The 11,619-nt window shown below is 50.0% G+C and overlaps 1 protein-coding gene across 1 annotated transcript; it reads left to right on the top strand.

Moving 5' to 3' along the window:
- The first annotated feature begins 317 nt into the window (after positions 1-317).
- On the top strand, positions 318-9,344 carry RBP4 (retinol binding protein 4). The gene is made up of 6 exons (XM_046655027.1): positions 318-888; positions 975-1,102; positions 1,219-1,355; positions 1,503-1,609; positions 7,364-7,576; positions 9,050-9,344. The coding sequence occupies exons 1-6, from the start codon at positions 333-335 to the stop codon at positions 9,085-9,087; spliced, it is 1,179 nt and encodes a 392-aa protein (XP_046510983.1). The 5' UTR covers positions 318-332; the 3' UTR covers positions 9,088-9,344.
- The last annotated feature ends 2,275 nt before the right edge of the window (positions 9,345-11,619 follow it).

Below are 11,619 nucleotides of genomic sequence, written 5' to 3'. Positions count from 1 at the left end.
TTTTGCTCCCCTCCCCTTTCTCGTCCACTCTCGCCAACTCACCCTAGCTGTTTTGAAAACAAAACAAAATTCCACTATGGCTCTGAAATAAAATTGCATCATAAACAATTGGTAGGTGTGCTTCCAAGCGGTTTGAGCGAGGTGCCACAGAGTTAAGTAGCCGACCACCAAGGTTGCTAAAATATTTCCTGTCCTGACCAGGCTTGCGTTTCTGGAGAATATTTAACAGAGAGGGTTTTAATGCTTCTAAAGATGTTGAAACTAAAGAACAAATATTGACCCAGAAGGCACCACAACTCTCCTGAAAGAGAGTAAAATACATCCTTTATAAAATGAAAAACTACTTGGCCGAAATATTCCCAAACCCCTGCACAATTGGCCCTCAGAGGGCGAAGGGTCCAATCTGGCACGGCCGGGGCGCGGGCACTAGCGCACAAGGCAGCATCGGAGGTCTTCCCGCCAGGCCGACTGGAGCCTCCAGCCAGAGCAACTGGGCCCCGTGGCCACCCCAGGCCGCAGCTGGCGGCCGCTGGCACAGCGGCTGGCTGACTAGGCCAGGACTTGTTCCCGCGGTTCGTCGCCGCTGGAGAGTTTGGGCTCCGCCGAGGCCACCCCGCGCGGCAGCTCCACCAGCCCCAGACGGCACTGGAGGTGAGGCTGTCGCCCAAAGGGACCCTCCCTGCGCCCGGGCGGCGGTGAGTCAGGGCGCGTTATGCAAGGGCTGGCCCGCCGGCCCCCGGCACCTCCCCCTCGGTCCTTCACCCCGCGCGGTTGCGAAAGGGCGACCCCCTCCCGCCGGAGCTATAAAGCGCCCGGTGGCCCCGCGGCGCGCTCGCCTCTCTCCACGCGCGCCCGGACGCCGCGGCCAGGCTGCGCGAGCTCCCGACGGTGAGCGGCGGCGCGGGGGGGCGCGCGGGCGGGCACTGGGGGCCGGGGGGTCCCGCTGCCGGCGCTCATCGCTGCGTCTCCCGCAGGGCGAATCCTGGGCAAGATGGAGTGGGTGTGGGCGCTCGTGGTGCTGGCGGCGCTGGGCAGCGCCCGCGCAGAGCGCGACTGCCGGGTGAGCAGCTTCCGAGTCAAGGAGAACTTCGACAAGGCTCGCGTAGGTATCGGCCCAGGTGGCCCCCGTGGCCCGGATCCCCGGTCCCCCGCGTCCCCCCTTCCCGGCGGCGGCCGTGCGCTTCCAGACACCAAGCCCCGCTCTCATCTTTTTCGCAGTTCTCCGGGACCTGGTACGCCATGGCCAAGAAGGACCCCGAGGGCCTCTTCCTGCAGGACAACATCGTCGCTGAGTTCTCCGTGGACGAGTATGGCCAGATGAGCGCCACGGCCAAGGGCCGAGTTCGTCTTTTGAAGTCAGTGGCCTCTGGGTGGCTTTGTGCTGCGGTGTCCCCTGGGCTAGGTGCCAAATCCTGACTGGGGAGGGAACGGAGCACCTGGGTTGGGATGGAGGGAGGAAACCCTTTGTCCGGCCTGGCTCAGGATCCCGTTGGCTTTTGCAGTAACTGGGACGTGTGCGCAGACATGGTGGGCACCTTCACAGACACGGAGGACCCTGCCAAGTTCAAGATGAAGTACTGGGGCGTAGCGTCCTTTCTCCAGAAAGGAAGTGAGTAGTCAGCTCAGTAGGACTGTCTTGGGGACGGGGGGCATACCTGGCCAAATCGCTGTGTTTCTTCTCCAACGGCACCCTCGGGAAGAATGGTCTGTAAATGGCAGGAAACCTCAGCAGGGCCTGAGATTAGGGGGATGAGATTGGGAGTAGCTGTGCCCCTCCCCGCCACGCCCCAACCCCCCACACCCCCCGCAGCTCAATAAACCTGGCCCAAGCTCAAAAGGACCTTTGGGCTTGTCAGGTGACCTCCTTCTGCCATTTTCCCGTCAGCCACTCCATGCTTAGACCTCCCATCTCCCCAAGACCGCCCACATGACCACTCAACCTGGTTTGCATTTCTTCCGTATCTTCAATCCGTGCAACAGCGTCACTACTTGGGGCCCCAGCAGAGGCTGGGAGACCCTCATCCGAGGATGTAGCGGGTATTGTGCATAGAGCTGGCTCCCTCTCGGGTGCCCTGCCTGCCAAGGCTGAGATTCTGAGCCAGGCACAGTGTTCTGGGTGGCAGTGACCTCTTCCCCTTCTCCCAAGCACTGAAGCTCGGATGGGGGACAGGGTGTTGAGGACTCTCGGAAGAGTATCCTAAAAATTGGCTTGATGATGAGAACACATATCTACATGCTCTTTCTGCTTTTTTCCCCATTTCTCCTAAGTTTCAAATCTGGAGTCTACTTGGTACCTACAGAATAATGCAGGCCAGGGGGTAAATATCATGGGATCTTAGAGATGGCGAGCTAGCCTTACAAAGGGGGTTCAAAATACAGACGAATAAACTGAGGCCAAGAGAAGTGCTTTGCCCAAGGTCATGCGATGAGTCTGTGAGAGCCAGTGTTAGAAGCCAGGGGTTCCAACTCCCAGGCCAGGATTCAGTGGCCCTGAACAGCGGGGACTCCTAATACAGGGCAACTTTTACAAAGCATTGTTTGAGCTCTCCTGGGAGAGAGACCCCAGGGAGCTCTTCAGGGGACTCTCTTAGCTCAGTGATCCAGGGCGGAAGTGTCCTTTATGCAGCCCGTCGACACTTGGCACATACTCCTGGACTTCTCTAAAGTTGTGTGTTAGATGAAATTGGATTTTTTATCAAATTGCGTCTTCAGTATTGATTTACACTGTACAGATGGACTCGCTGTTCAACAAGGGGCAAAAACTTTTCTCCTTAGAAGTAATAAAAATTATTTCAAATAATGTAGCAAATCTTCCTAACGTGGATCATTTAGCATAAAAGATATGCTTTTCTGATAATGGATTACAAAAATCAATACCAGGAGGTACAAAATTACTAATTTTTAGAAAATGTAAACACGCAGTACTCCATAGCATTTTGAGACGCACTCCTTTAGGGCTAGGATTCTGTCGGTACTGCATTGGGGAGGGTGGGAGAGGACCCAGTGAGGAAGCAGGCTTTGCCTCTTGCCTCTGCCTGCCCCTGCCAAACTAGCTTAGTTCTGCTTTTACTGCTTGTACGTTGAGATTCTATCTAGGATTTCATTTGGAAAAAAAACCCTATTGAAATCTTGAAAGTGATTGCTATCGATATTAAAAGAGATAACTACTCTATGGAAGGCCTAGGATAAATTCTTTCTTAGATGCCTTTCAGAAAAGAAGCAGTGCTGTGTAGTGGTTAAGCGTGCAGGGTTAAAGTTAGACTGCCTGAGTTCAAATCCTAACTCAACCCACTACCTGTGGGACCTTGGGTGTGTTCCTTAGCCTCTCTGTGCCTCAGTTTCCTCATCTGCAAAAGAAGGTGATCATAGCACCTACCTCACGGAGTTGTGTGATGAGGATGCAATGAGTTAATAGGCCGAAAGCACTTAGAACAGTTTCTGAGACCGGAGTTCTCTGTAAGTGTGTGATATTATTGCTGCTTATTATCTCCTCTATCATGAAATAATACCTTTATATTCTGGGTCCGGGATGGGAGGACCCACAAAGACCATTAGGTTCCAGTCTCTCGTTTTACAAGTGAAGAAACTGAGGCCCACATTAGACAAGTGACTAGCCTAGGGGCATGCAGCTAATTAGTGGCACTTAGTGACACCTCTTTCCCAGGGGATGTCAAAGGGCAGGAACGGTCTCTCTGTTTTCCAGGTACCCCACAAACTGTATGATTTAATGCTTCTACCTTCCTGTCTTTTACCTGATTTTGAGGGGTTTTTACAAAGCCTCTTTCATTCCTCTGTGCCGATTTCTTCCTTCCTTGACGTTGGTCTAGCATTATACACTGGCTTGGTCAGGAGGATGCTAAGGCCTCCAAGAGTAGCCTGCGTTCTTGATCTCTCCCCTTCATCATATACTGCATTTCACCACACAGATATGTTTAAAACGAGGCACACTTGTGCGGAGAAAACAGCTCAGGAACAAATGCTCGTTAAATTTGTTGTCAAATTATTTTAAAATTAAAGGAATAATTTTCTACAGTTGAATATCAAATTTCAGTGTTAGACTCTGACATGGCCCCAGCCTTGGGCATGCTCTGTCCCAGCCTCCTTCTGCCCTAGTCCCACCAGCAGCAAGCAGGATGTCTCAGGGGTGAAGGACGCCGCCATCAGCAGATCTTGGTTGCTTACAGGCTCCACCATTGATTAGTCTCTCTGAACTTCTGTTTTCCTAGCTGTGAAATGGGGATAAAGAATAGTCCCTATTTCATAAGATTGTTCGGAGGACTAATTAAAGTAATGCATGAAGAAAGCTTGATGCATAGTAAGCGCTCAACCAAGACTAGCTATGAGCATCGTTGCTTTGGGCTCTTCCAGAAAGACCTGGACAAAGAATCTCCTTTGTCCACCTTCCAGATAGAGTCTCTCACTCTACTGTTAAAGGAGCCCTTTCAAAGCGATGCAGGCCTGATTGTCCACGTGAGTTCCTCTAAGTCAAGGTCCTTGGACCACCTACGTCTAGGTCATCCGGGGCGCTTGTTAAAAATGCAGATTTGTGGGCCCAAACCCAGACTTATTGAATCAGAGTCTCTTGAGGTGGGGCCCCAGAGTCTGCATTTTTAGTATGCTCCTTGGGTATGCTCCTTCTGCACAATGAAGCTTGAGAACACCTCTCTAGATAATTCAGTCCAAAGAGTTCTTTCAGCTTGCTTGGGTTTCAAGGCTCGGACTCCACTCACTTTGCCGGGGCCTGTTGGATTTTGGGGGGCAATTAGCCAGGAATAGCATCACACGCACCATCCAGATCAGCTGGACAGTTAGACCTGAGAACTGCAGGGTGCTTCTCACCTGGTTCTGTCGCTTTAGATGATTGGAGGACACAGATGTAGGCAGCTGAAGTGACACCTTCCAGGCCCACTGCAGTGGATGACAGATCTTCAAGGGAACCAAGTCACCAGAGACAGCTCCCTCTACCAGGCGTTTTATTTGGCTTTTGGACTGGCAATCAAAACCTCTGAACCCTTCTGTGTGGGTACAGTGTAGACACAGCTGCAGTGTAACCCCACTTCCTGGGATGGTAGTGGGGGGTCAGGGCTCCTGGCCACATGCCCGCTGCCTTGATCGCTCTCTCTCCATAGCTGTACTATGTGCAGATAGCTGCTGTCCAGAAATGTCTGGGGGTGTCTGGCTCTCCAGAGGCCCCCCTACTCAGCTGCTGGGAGTGAGGAGGTTGGAGGGCCGAGCTCGTTCTTTCGAGCAGCCCTCGGGCAGTTCATCTCTTGTCTTAGGAGGGAGAGTCTGGTAAAGATTGTTATGATTTAAATTCTTTGTCTGAATCTTTGGCCAAAAAAAGCCTGGAGATAAACCAAACCAACTTAGGCCTTCTTTTAAAATCAAGAACGGTAGTCAATTTTCCTAAAACCAAGCATTGAAAGTTACTTAGTTCCTATGTTAGAATTCACATTCTGGCAACAATTCTGGAAAAAAAAAAATAATAATAAGCTGCAGATTTGCTGAGCTAATAGCTACCTCAATCATGAATCTGGGTAACGTTTTAAAGGAGACCGCTTTTATGCCTGACAAGCAGGCTGCTGGGGGGGGCCTGTGACCGACACAGCAAGCCCCACAACTAGGGAAGAAAGACTTCATTTGGAGAGGAGGAAGACTGCCCCGATGCCCAGAGGCCTGTGAGGGAAGTGCGTGGTTCGAGTGAAGCCCAGCAGGTGGCCCCACGGCTTCTGTTCCTGGTCCATCTGCTGACTAACTGCATGGCCCCTTCTGAGCTGTCACGTGTCTGGGTACCCTACCCCTGGCGTCTGACATTCTCACTGTGGGAAAGCCTGGGAGGTGCAGGGACGGCTCATTCTTCCCCCTGGTGGGCCTGGAGCGAGCCGAAGAGGGGGCACCAGCACCCACTCCTCTGCAGCTCTCCTGCAGGCCTTGAGTGTGGGCTGAACCCCTCCTAGGCCAGCGCCCCGGGGGTTCTCAGAGCCAAGAGGTGTACCCAGAGGTGACTTAGGGCAAGCGTTAGAGATCTCCCTTCACCCTCTCCTGCTGGGGGAGCTAGGTTCCTCCGCATTCATCCAGCATGGAGCACGGCTTAGAGCAGAGCGCAATACTTGCCCATGCCCTGGGTGTGAGATGGAGACACAAAGGCTTTTTGTTTCTTGTTTCTTGTCCCCTGTCCCATCCGTTTACTGATTGCCTGCAGACAATGTGGTGTAGAGGTGAGGCATCTGGGCTCCGGACTCAGGTAGAATCCCACTTCGGTCCTGCTCTTTGCGATCCTGGGTGAATTAGTTTCTCTGTGCCTCAGTTTCCTCATCTATAAAATAGGGATGATAGTGTGCACTTTTGGGTTGACCTGAGGAATAATTGAGAAAACCTAGAAAGTGCCCACACAGTAACAGACACATAATTAAGTGCTCAGAAAGGCCTAGTCATGGTTATATGTGGTGGAGAATGTTAAATCAAGTAGAGATGTAGCACTTTTTACCAAATATAAGGCATTTGGATAAACTCGAGCATTGTTTGTGCATAGCAAATCTCTCACCTACGTTCTCATTAATGTTATTTCCCGTTAATCCTGCCTTTGTTGACATTTTTATCACCTTTGTTTACACTTATTCTTCATGGCTTACATCCCAGCCTCAGGAATAATGTAAATTCTTCAAGGGCTCAGCTCTACCTCCCTCAGGGGCAAGAATACAAGCTCTGAGAAAGAATGTCTGATGTTGGAGGGTGGGCATCTTGTGCCCCCAAGGCAAAAACTACTGTCTTTTGCCAGCATGGAGAAGTGAGTCAGGTTACTAGGCCAGAATTAGGATGGAGCCAGAAAAACCGTGAACCAGATCATCAGAGTGTCGTCCTCCAGTGGCTGGAGAGGCAGGAGGGCCACGTGGTTAGGGAGATGACCACGAACTAGCTAATACAGATCAGTGCAAAAGATACATTCTGATGTTGGGAATAACATAAGTTGGTGGCCGTCAGACAACAGCCACAAAGGCAGAGATATTGTTGGAGGGTGAATGGAGAAGACAACAGTAGAAAGCTCCATCTTGTGGTTTTGATGGGCCCGCATTCTGCATTGTTCTTTGGAAAAATACTATCACATTTATTGTCAGGGTGAGAGAGACTCATTGAAGTGAATGAGGTCCCCCCCTCCCCAGGATTTTTCTCTGTAAAGGAGAAAAAGGTCCTTTTTCATTTTCCCAATTTTGTAAAAGCTCTCAGAATTCCCCGTCATCTCCTGCTTCCTAGTGAAATGAAACCAGTTTCAGGAAGTGGCTGGTGTCTCGGGCTTCATGGTGAGTTTCCCTGACATCCGAGCCCGCGGCGGGAGCGGCATTGGCTCTTGGCTTTCTGCTTGCAGACGATGACCACTGGATCATCGACACAGACTATGACACCTATGCCGTGCAGTACTCCTGCCGCCTCCTAAACCTCGATGGCACCTGTGCTGACAGCTACTCCTTCGTGTTTGCCCGCGACCCGAACGGCTTTCCCCCAGAAGTGCAGAGAATCGTGAGGCGGAGGCAGGAGGAGCTGTGCCTGGCTAGGCAGTACAGGCTGATCTCTCACAACGGTAAGTGGAGGCCGGGGCAGGGCACCCCTGGCTCTCTCTGAGGGGTCAGTGGCTAGAGAGTTTGGGCCCGCATGCCAGTGAGACACATTTCGTCTGCATGTAGGAGAAAATAGGGAGTCTTAGGAGTCCCCTTGGAGCCCAAGTCTTGGTGGTCCTTCTTGACCACATCTTCCACTGGCCTTACCACGACGCTGATGCAGATGGAGCGGGCAGAGGCCTTTTTCCAAAACCCTGGCTCTTTTAATTAAATAAAACTGCAGGGGACACTCTTCTCCTTTTTTTATACTCCCTTAGGCCCAGTCTGTGTTCACATGATTTTGCCCCTGGCTACACTGCCCAAAAAACCATTTTAACTGAATTAATATTGTTTGGGGATTGAGTGGTCCCAGTGAAGAGCTGGGCAGCAAACATGGCCACTGGTGTAAAACTTAAAGAGCGACATCACTGTAGCAAATTCAAAAGAGAATGATTTCAATAAATGCTCTTTTTCTAATAGGGAACCAAATAACCATTAAATTGACTAGCTGGTTTTCCTCACTTACGCTTTTTGAGATCCCTTGGAACAACTATTGGATCTTTTTATAGGTATTACCCTTGTCTGATCTTGATTTAAAAACCAAGAACAGTCTGAAAGAAAGTAGGCAGTCTATTTTGAATTGATACTCACTCACTCATGGGAAACTGGGTTTCAGAATCCAAATAGGGTAATGCTAAAATGTAGGAAAAAAGGGACAAAACTGAACTTGTCTATCGGTCATCTAACTGGCTGACCTGCACTACACCAAATGGATATGAACCCCGACCAAAAACATAAATCAGAAAGGTTTTGCTGTTTTACCCTGGGGCAGCCTACATGAAGGGCTGGTAAAGGATTTCACCTTGGCCAGACTCCAGGCCAAGCCCTTTTCCCACTTCATCTCACTTAATCCTCAGAGACACCTTATGAAGTAAATACTCTGATTATCCACTTTCTACAGATGAGGAAATGGAGGCTAAGAAAGATTACAAAAATTGCCCAAGATCTTCAATAGGTAGCTGAATTGGACACAAGCCAAGGTTTTTTTGTGACTCTGAAACCTCTTGTGGCACCACCTGGTGATATATGATACAGGACCTGGTGACCACTCTGTAAGACCAGTAACAGAGTGGCTGAGATCAGGATGACTTGGCCTCCACTTCCTGAAATAGGAGGTTGTGCCCCCAACCCTTTGAAATGCAGTGGGGCAAATTTAAGACAAATAAAAAGAACACTATTTCATACAGCAGATCCTATTCACTCAGCCCCCATTTTCCCCAGAGAAATTCAAAGAGTTTTAAAAACAGCCGTGGGGATGTTTATGAATTACAGCCACATCCAGATATAACCTTACAAAAAGTATTTGAATAAAGCCAAGCGTATCCTGATATTCATTATCTACATCAAACACTGGGTCCATCATTCTGTCATTAATGGCTTTGTTTTCTATCTTTCAGGTTATTGTGATGGTAAATCAGACAGAAACCTTTTGTAGCAACATCGAGGATGTCAAGTTTCATTTGAAAACTTCCCACTAACTCTTACTCAGCCTTCAACTCTATTTATCTTAGTTTAGTTTGGCCCTCTCTTCTCCCCTTCCCTAGGTAAACATAAAACCTTCAGTCACATAAAAATGTATGTGGGAATAAGTGAATCTATTTGCCCTCGGATGTATGTCTTTACTGGAGTTTTCTAAGGGACCTTTTGAGGCTTAGGGTTCCAGACTTTGATTTATTAAAATATAGTCACCCATTTCCAATGGTTTGGGTTCTTAGTTGTGTTCCCATGTGTGTCAAAGTGAGAAGTCCCGAAGGTGGTTGGGTAGGGTGTATGTTCATATGCCAGGGGGCGTTCTTCCCTCCCTCCTGGCTCTTTATGATCTTTGGCCTATTCTGGTGCCTAATCTCCATTATTAATGACTGTGGCTTCTCCCAACTTCCTGAAAAAGGGGTTTCCTCATTAACCCAGGAAGACCTTAACTACTAGCCTGGCGAAGGCACCAAGGCCAAAAGAGGAGGTGAGTGTAGGCTAGGCCAGGCCAGCAAGCCCAAGGCCTCGGTCAGCCCTGGGCCCATGAGGTGGGCAGGATGGCGGGCTCACCTACCGCTGGGTTCAAGGGGCTGAGAGGTATGGGTCTGGATGAGCTCTAGGAAACACCCCCCAGGCCTACATGGTTGCTACCACTTATTCACTACTTGTTTCAGATGTGCCAAAATGTTGAGGGAGAGGAGGCCCTTTCCCTTGAGAGGAAGCCAGGTCTGGAGGAAGGTCAGGGTGCCCCCTACCTGGAGTGTGCAGGAACCGGGGTAGGTGGAGGTGGAAGTAGCTGGGACTGGGGCAGATCAGTGTCCCACACCATTAGCAGCACTTGTGAGCATTAGTATATAACCACAAGCAAAGCTGTTTGCCTCAGTTTCCCAGGGGTTCCCAGGAACCTCAGTTTCTCTTCTTGAAAAAGAATCTGTCTTTGGTACCACAGAGTCTTAGTTTTAAGTCAAAATCCAGCTCAGATATATATTAGCTGTGTGATGTGGGGCTGGTTACATGGCTTCTCTGAGCCTCACTCTTCTCTTGTGGAATATGGGGAGACAGCACTTGCCTGATGGGCTGCAGTGGGGATTCGATTAGAGCACTAGGAGCTGTGCAGACACCGGGATGCCAGGCTCATGGCTGTGAAGTGTGTTGGGAGGTGGGGAAGGGCACTGCTCTCCCATGTGTGAGGAGATCTCTGTCTGGATGCTGGCATATCAAGGGCCCATGGGAGGCTCCTGGGTCCCCACCCCGTGTGCTTTGTTCTTCCACCAAGGAGGGAGGAGACGGGTGACCGTGCATGGGAAAGCTCTGCCTGTCATCACATGGAACAGCAGGCTGTCAGGGCCCGGCTCTTCAGCTTCCTATGACAACCTCAGAGACCCATGAGATAGCCACGCGTCACTTCACAAAACAGCTTTAATTTACTGAATCGATTAACTAAAGATGGACAAAAGATCTCTGTCCTCTTGCTCGAGCTTGTGATCACCATAAATATTACTTCAGAAGCTACTCAAGAAAATCCGTGAGTGATGGCAACTACTGGTGTTTATTTACTTGGCAACAGAGATTTGTTGAGTACCTACGACGTGCCAGGCCCTGAGCTCCTGCATGTTCCTGTCATTGGACCAACCTCCAAGTGATGGCATGTCCCTGAGTTCTCTGGCTCTGGCTTCTCCCCGACTCTTCTCTCCCAGGGATTCTTCACAAAGCCATAGGTCTATAAACACTATCTGATGACTCCCAAGCTGTATCTTCAGGCCCAAGCTCCACAGCCCTGCATCCAGCTGCCTGTTCTCTATTTGGTTCCCACCGGGATTTCAAACTTACATGCCCAACATGAAACTCTTGGCTCTTCCACTCCTATTCTTCTCCCAGTCTTCCCCGTTTTTGTTGCCTGCCCCACCATCCGACCAGCGTCAGGCTAAAAATCTAGGAGTCATCCTTGAATCCTCTCTTTCCCACACATTCTACATCCTGTCCATCAATAAATCATATTAGCTACACCTTCCCAAAGTATGTCCCAAGATATTTCTCACAAACGCCATTGGTGCCACCCACCTCCAAGTTCCCCAACTTCTTTTTCTACTTCAGCAGCTGCCTAACTGGTCTCCATTTTAGTTCTTGCTCCTCAAAGTCCATTGCCTGCCCAGCAGCCAGAGTAATATTTAAAACATCTATCAGGTCAGATCAGTCCCCAATTGCAAACCTCCGGTGGCTGCCCATTGAACACAGAATAAATTCTCTATGGGGGCCTCCCAGGCTCTACAGAATCCAGCCCTGTAACTTCTCTGGTTTCAATAGATGGGCTCCAGCAGGGCAGCATCTGTCCCAGCATCAAGGTCAGTGCCTAATGCAAAGGATGCTCACCAATAGTTTGCTTTGCTTTGGTTACACTAGTCTTTCCGTCCCACAAGCACAATAACTCTTTGCCCCAGTGTCTGCTCTCTTGCAAAGCCCTGTTCCCCTGGATTCACATGACTGGCTCTTACTTGTG

The sequence above is a fragment of the Equus quagga genome, chromosome 2 (genome assembly GCF_021613505.1).
Source record: "Equus quagga isolate Etosha38 chromosome 2, UCLA_HA_Equagga_1.0, whole genome shotgun sequence".
Lineage (NCBI taxonomy): Eukaryota > Metazoa > Chordata > Mammalia > Perissodactyla > Equidae > Equus > Equus quagga.
The sequence above is the reverse complement of the archived record's forward strand: the minus strand, read 5'-3'. Positions and strand labels throughout refer to the sequence as shown.

Coding starts and splice junctions, on each gene's coding strand:
- RBP4 (XM_046655027.1), top strand. CDS start 333: ATGAAAAACTACTTGGCCGAAATATTCCCAAACCCCTGCACAATTGGC. Junction 1,103..1,218: donor AGAACTTCGACAAGGCTCGC/GTAGGTATCGGC, acceptor TCTTTTTCGCAG/TTCTCCGGGACCTGGTACGC. Junction 1,356..1,502: donor GGCCGAGTTCGTCTTTTGAA/GTCAGTGGCCTC, acceptor TGGCTTTTGCAG/TAACTGGGACGTGTGCGCAG.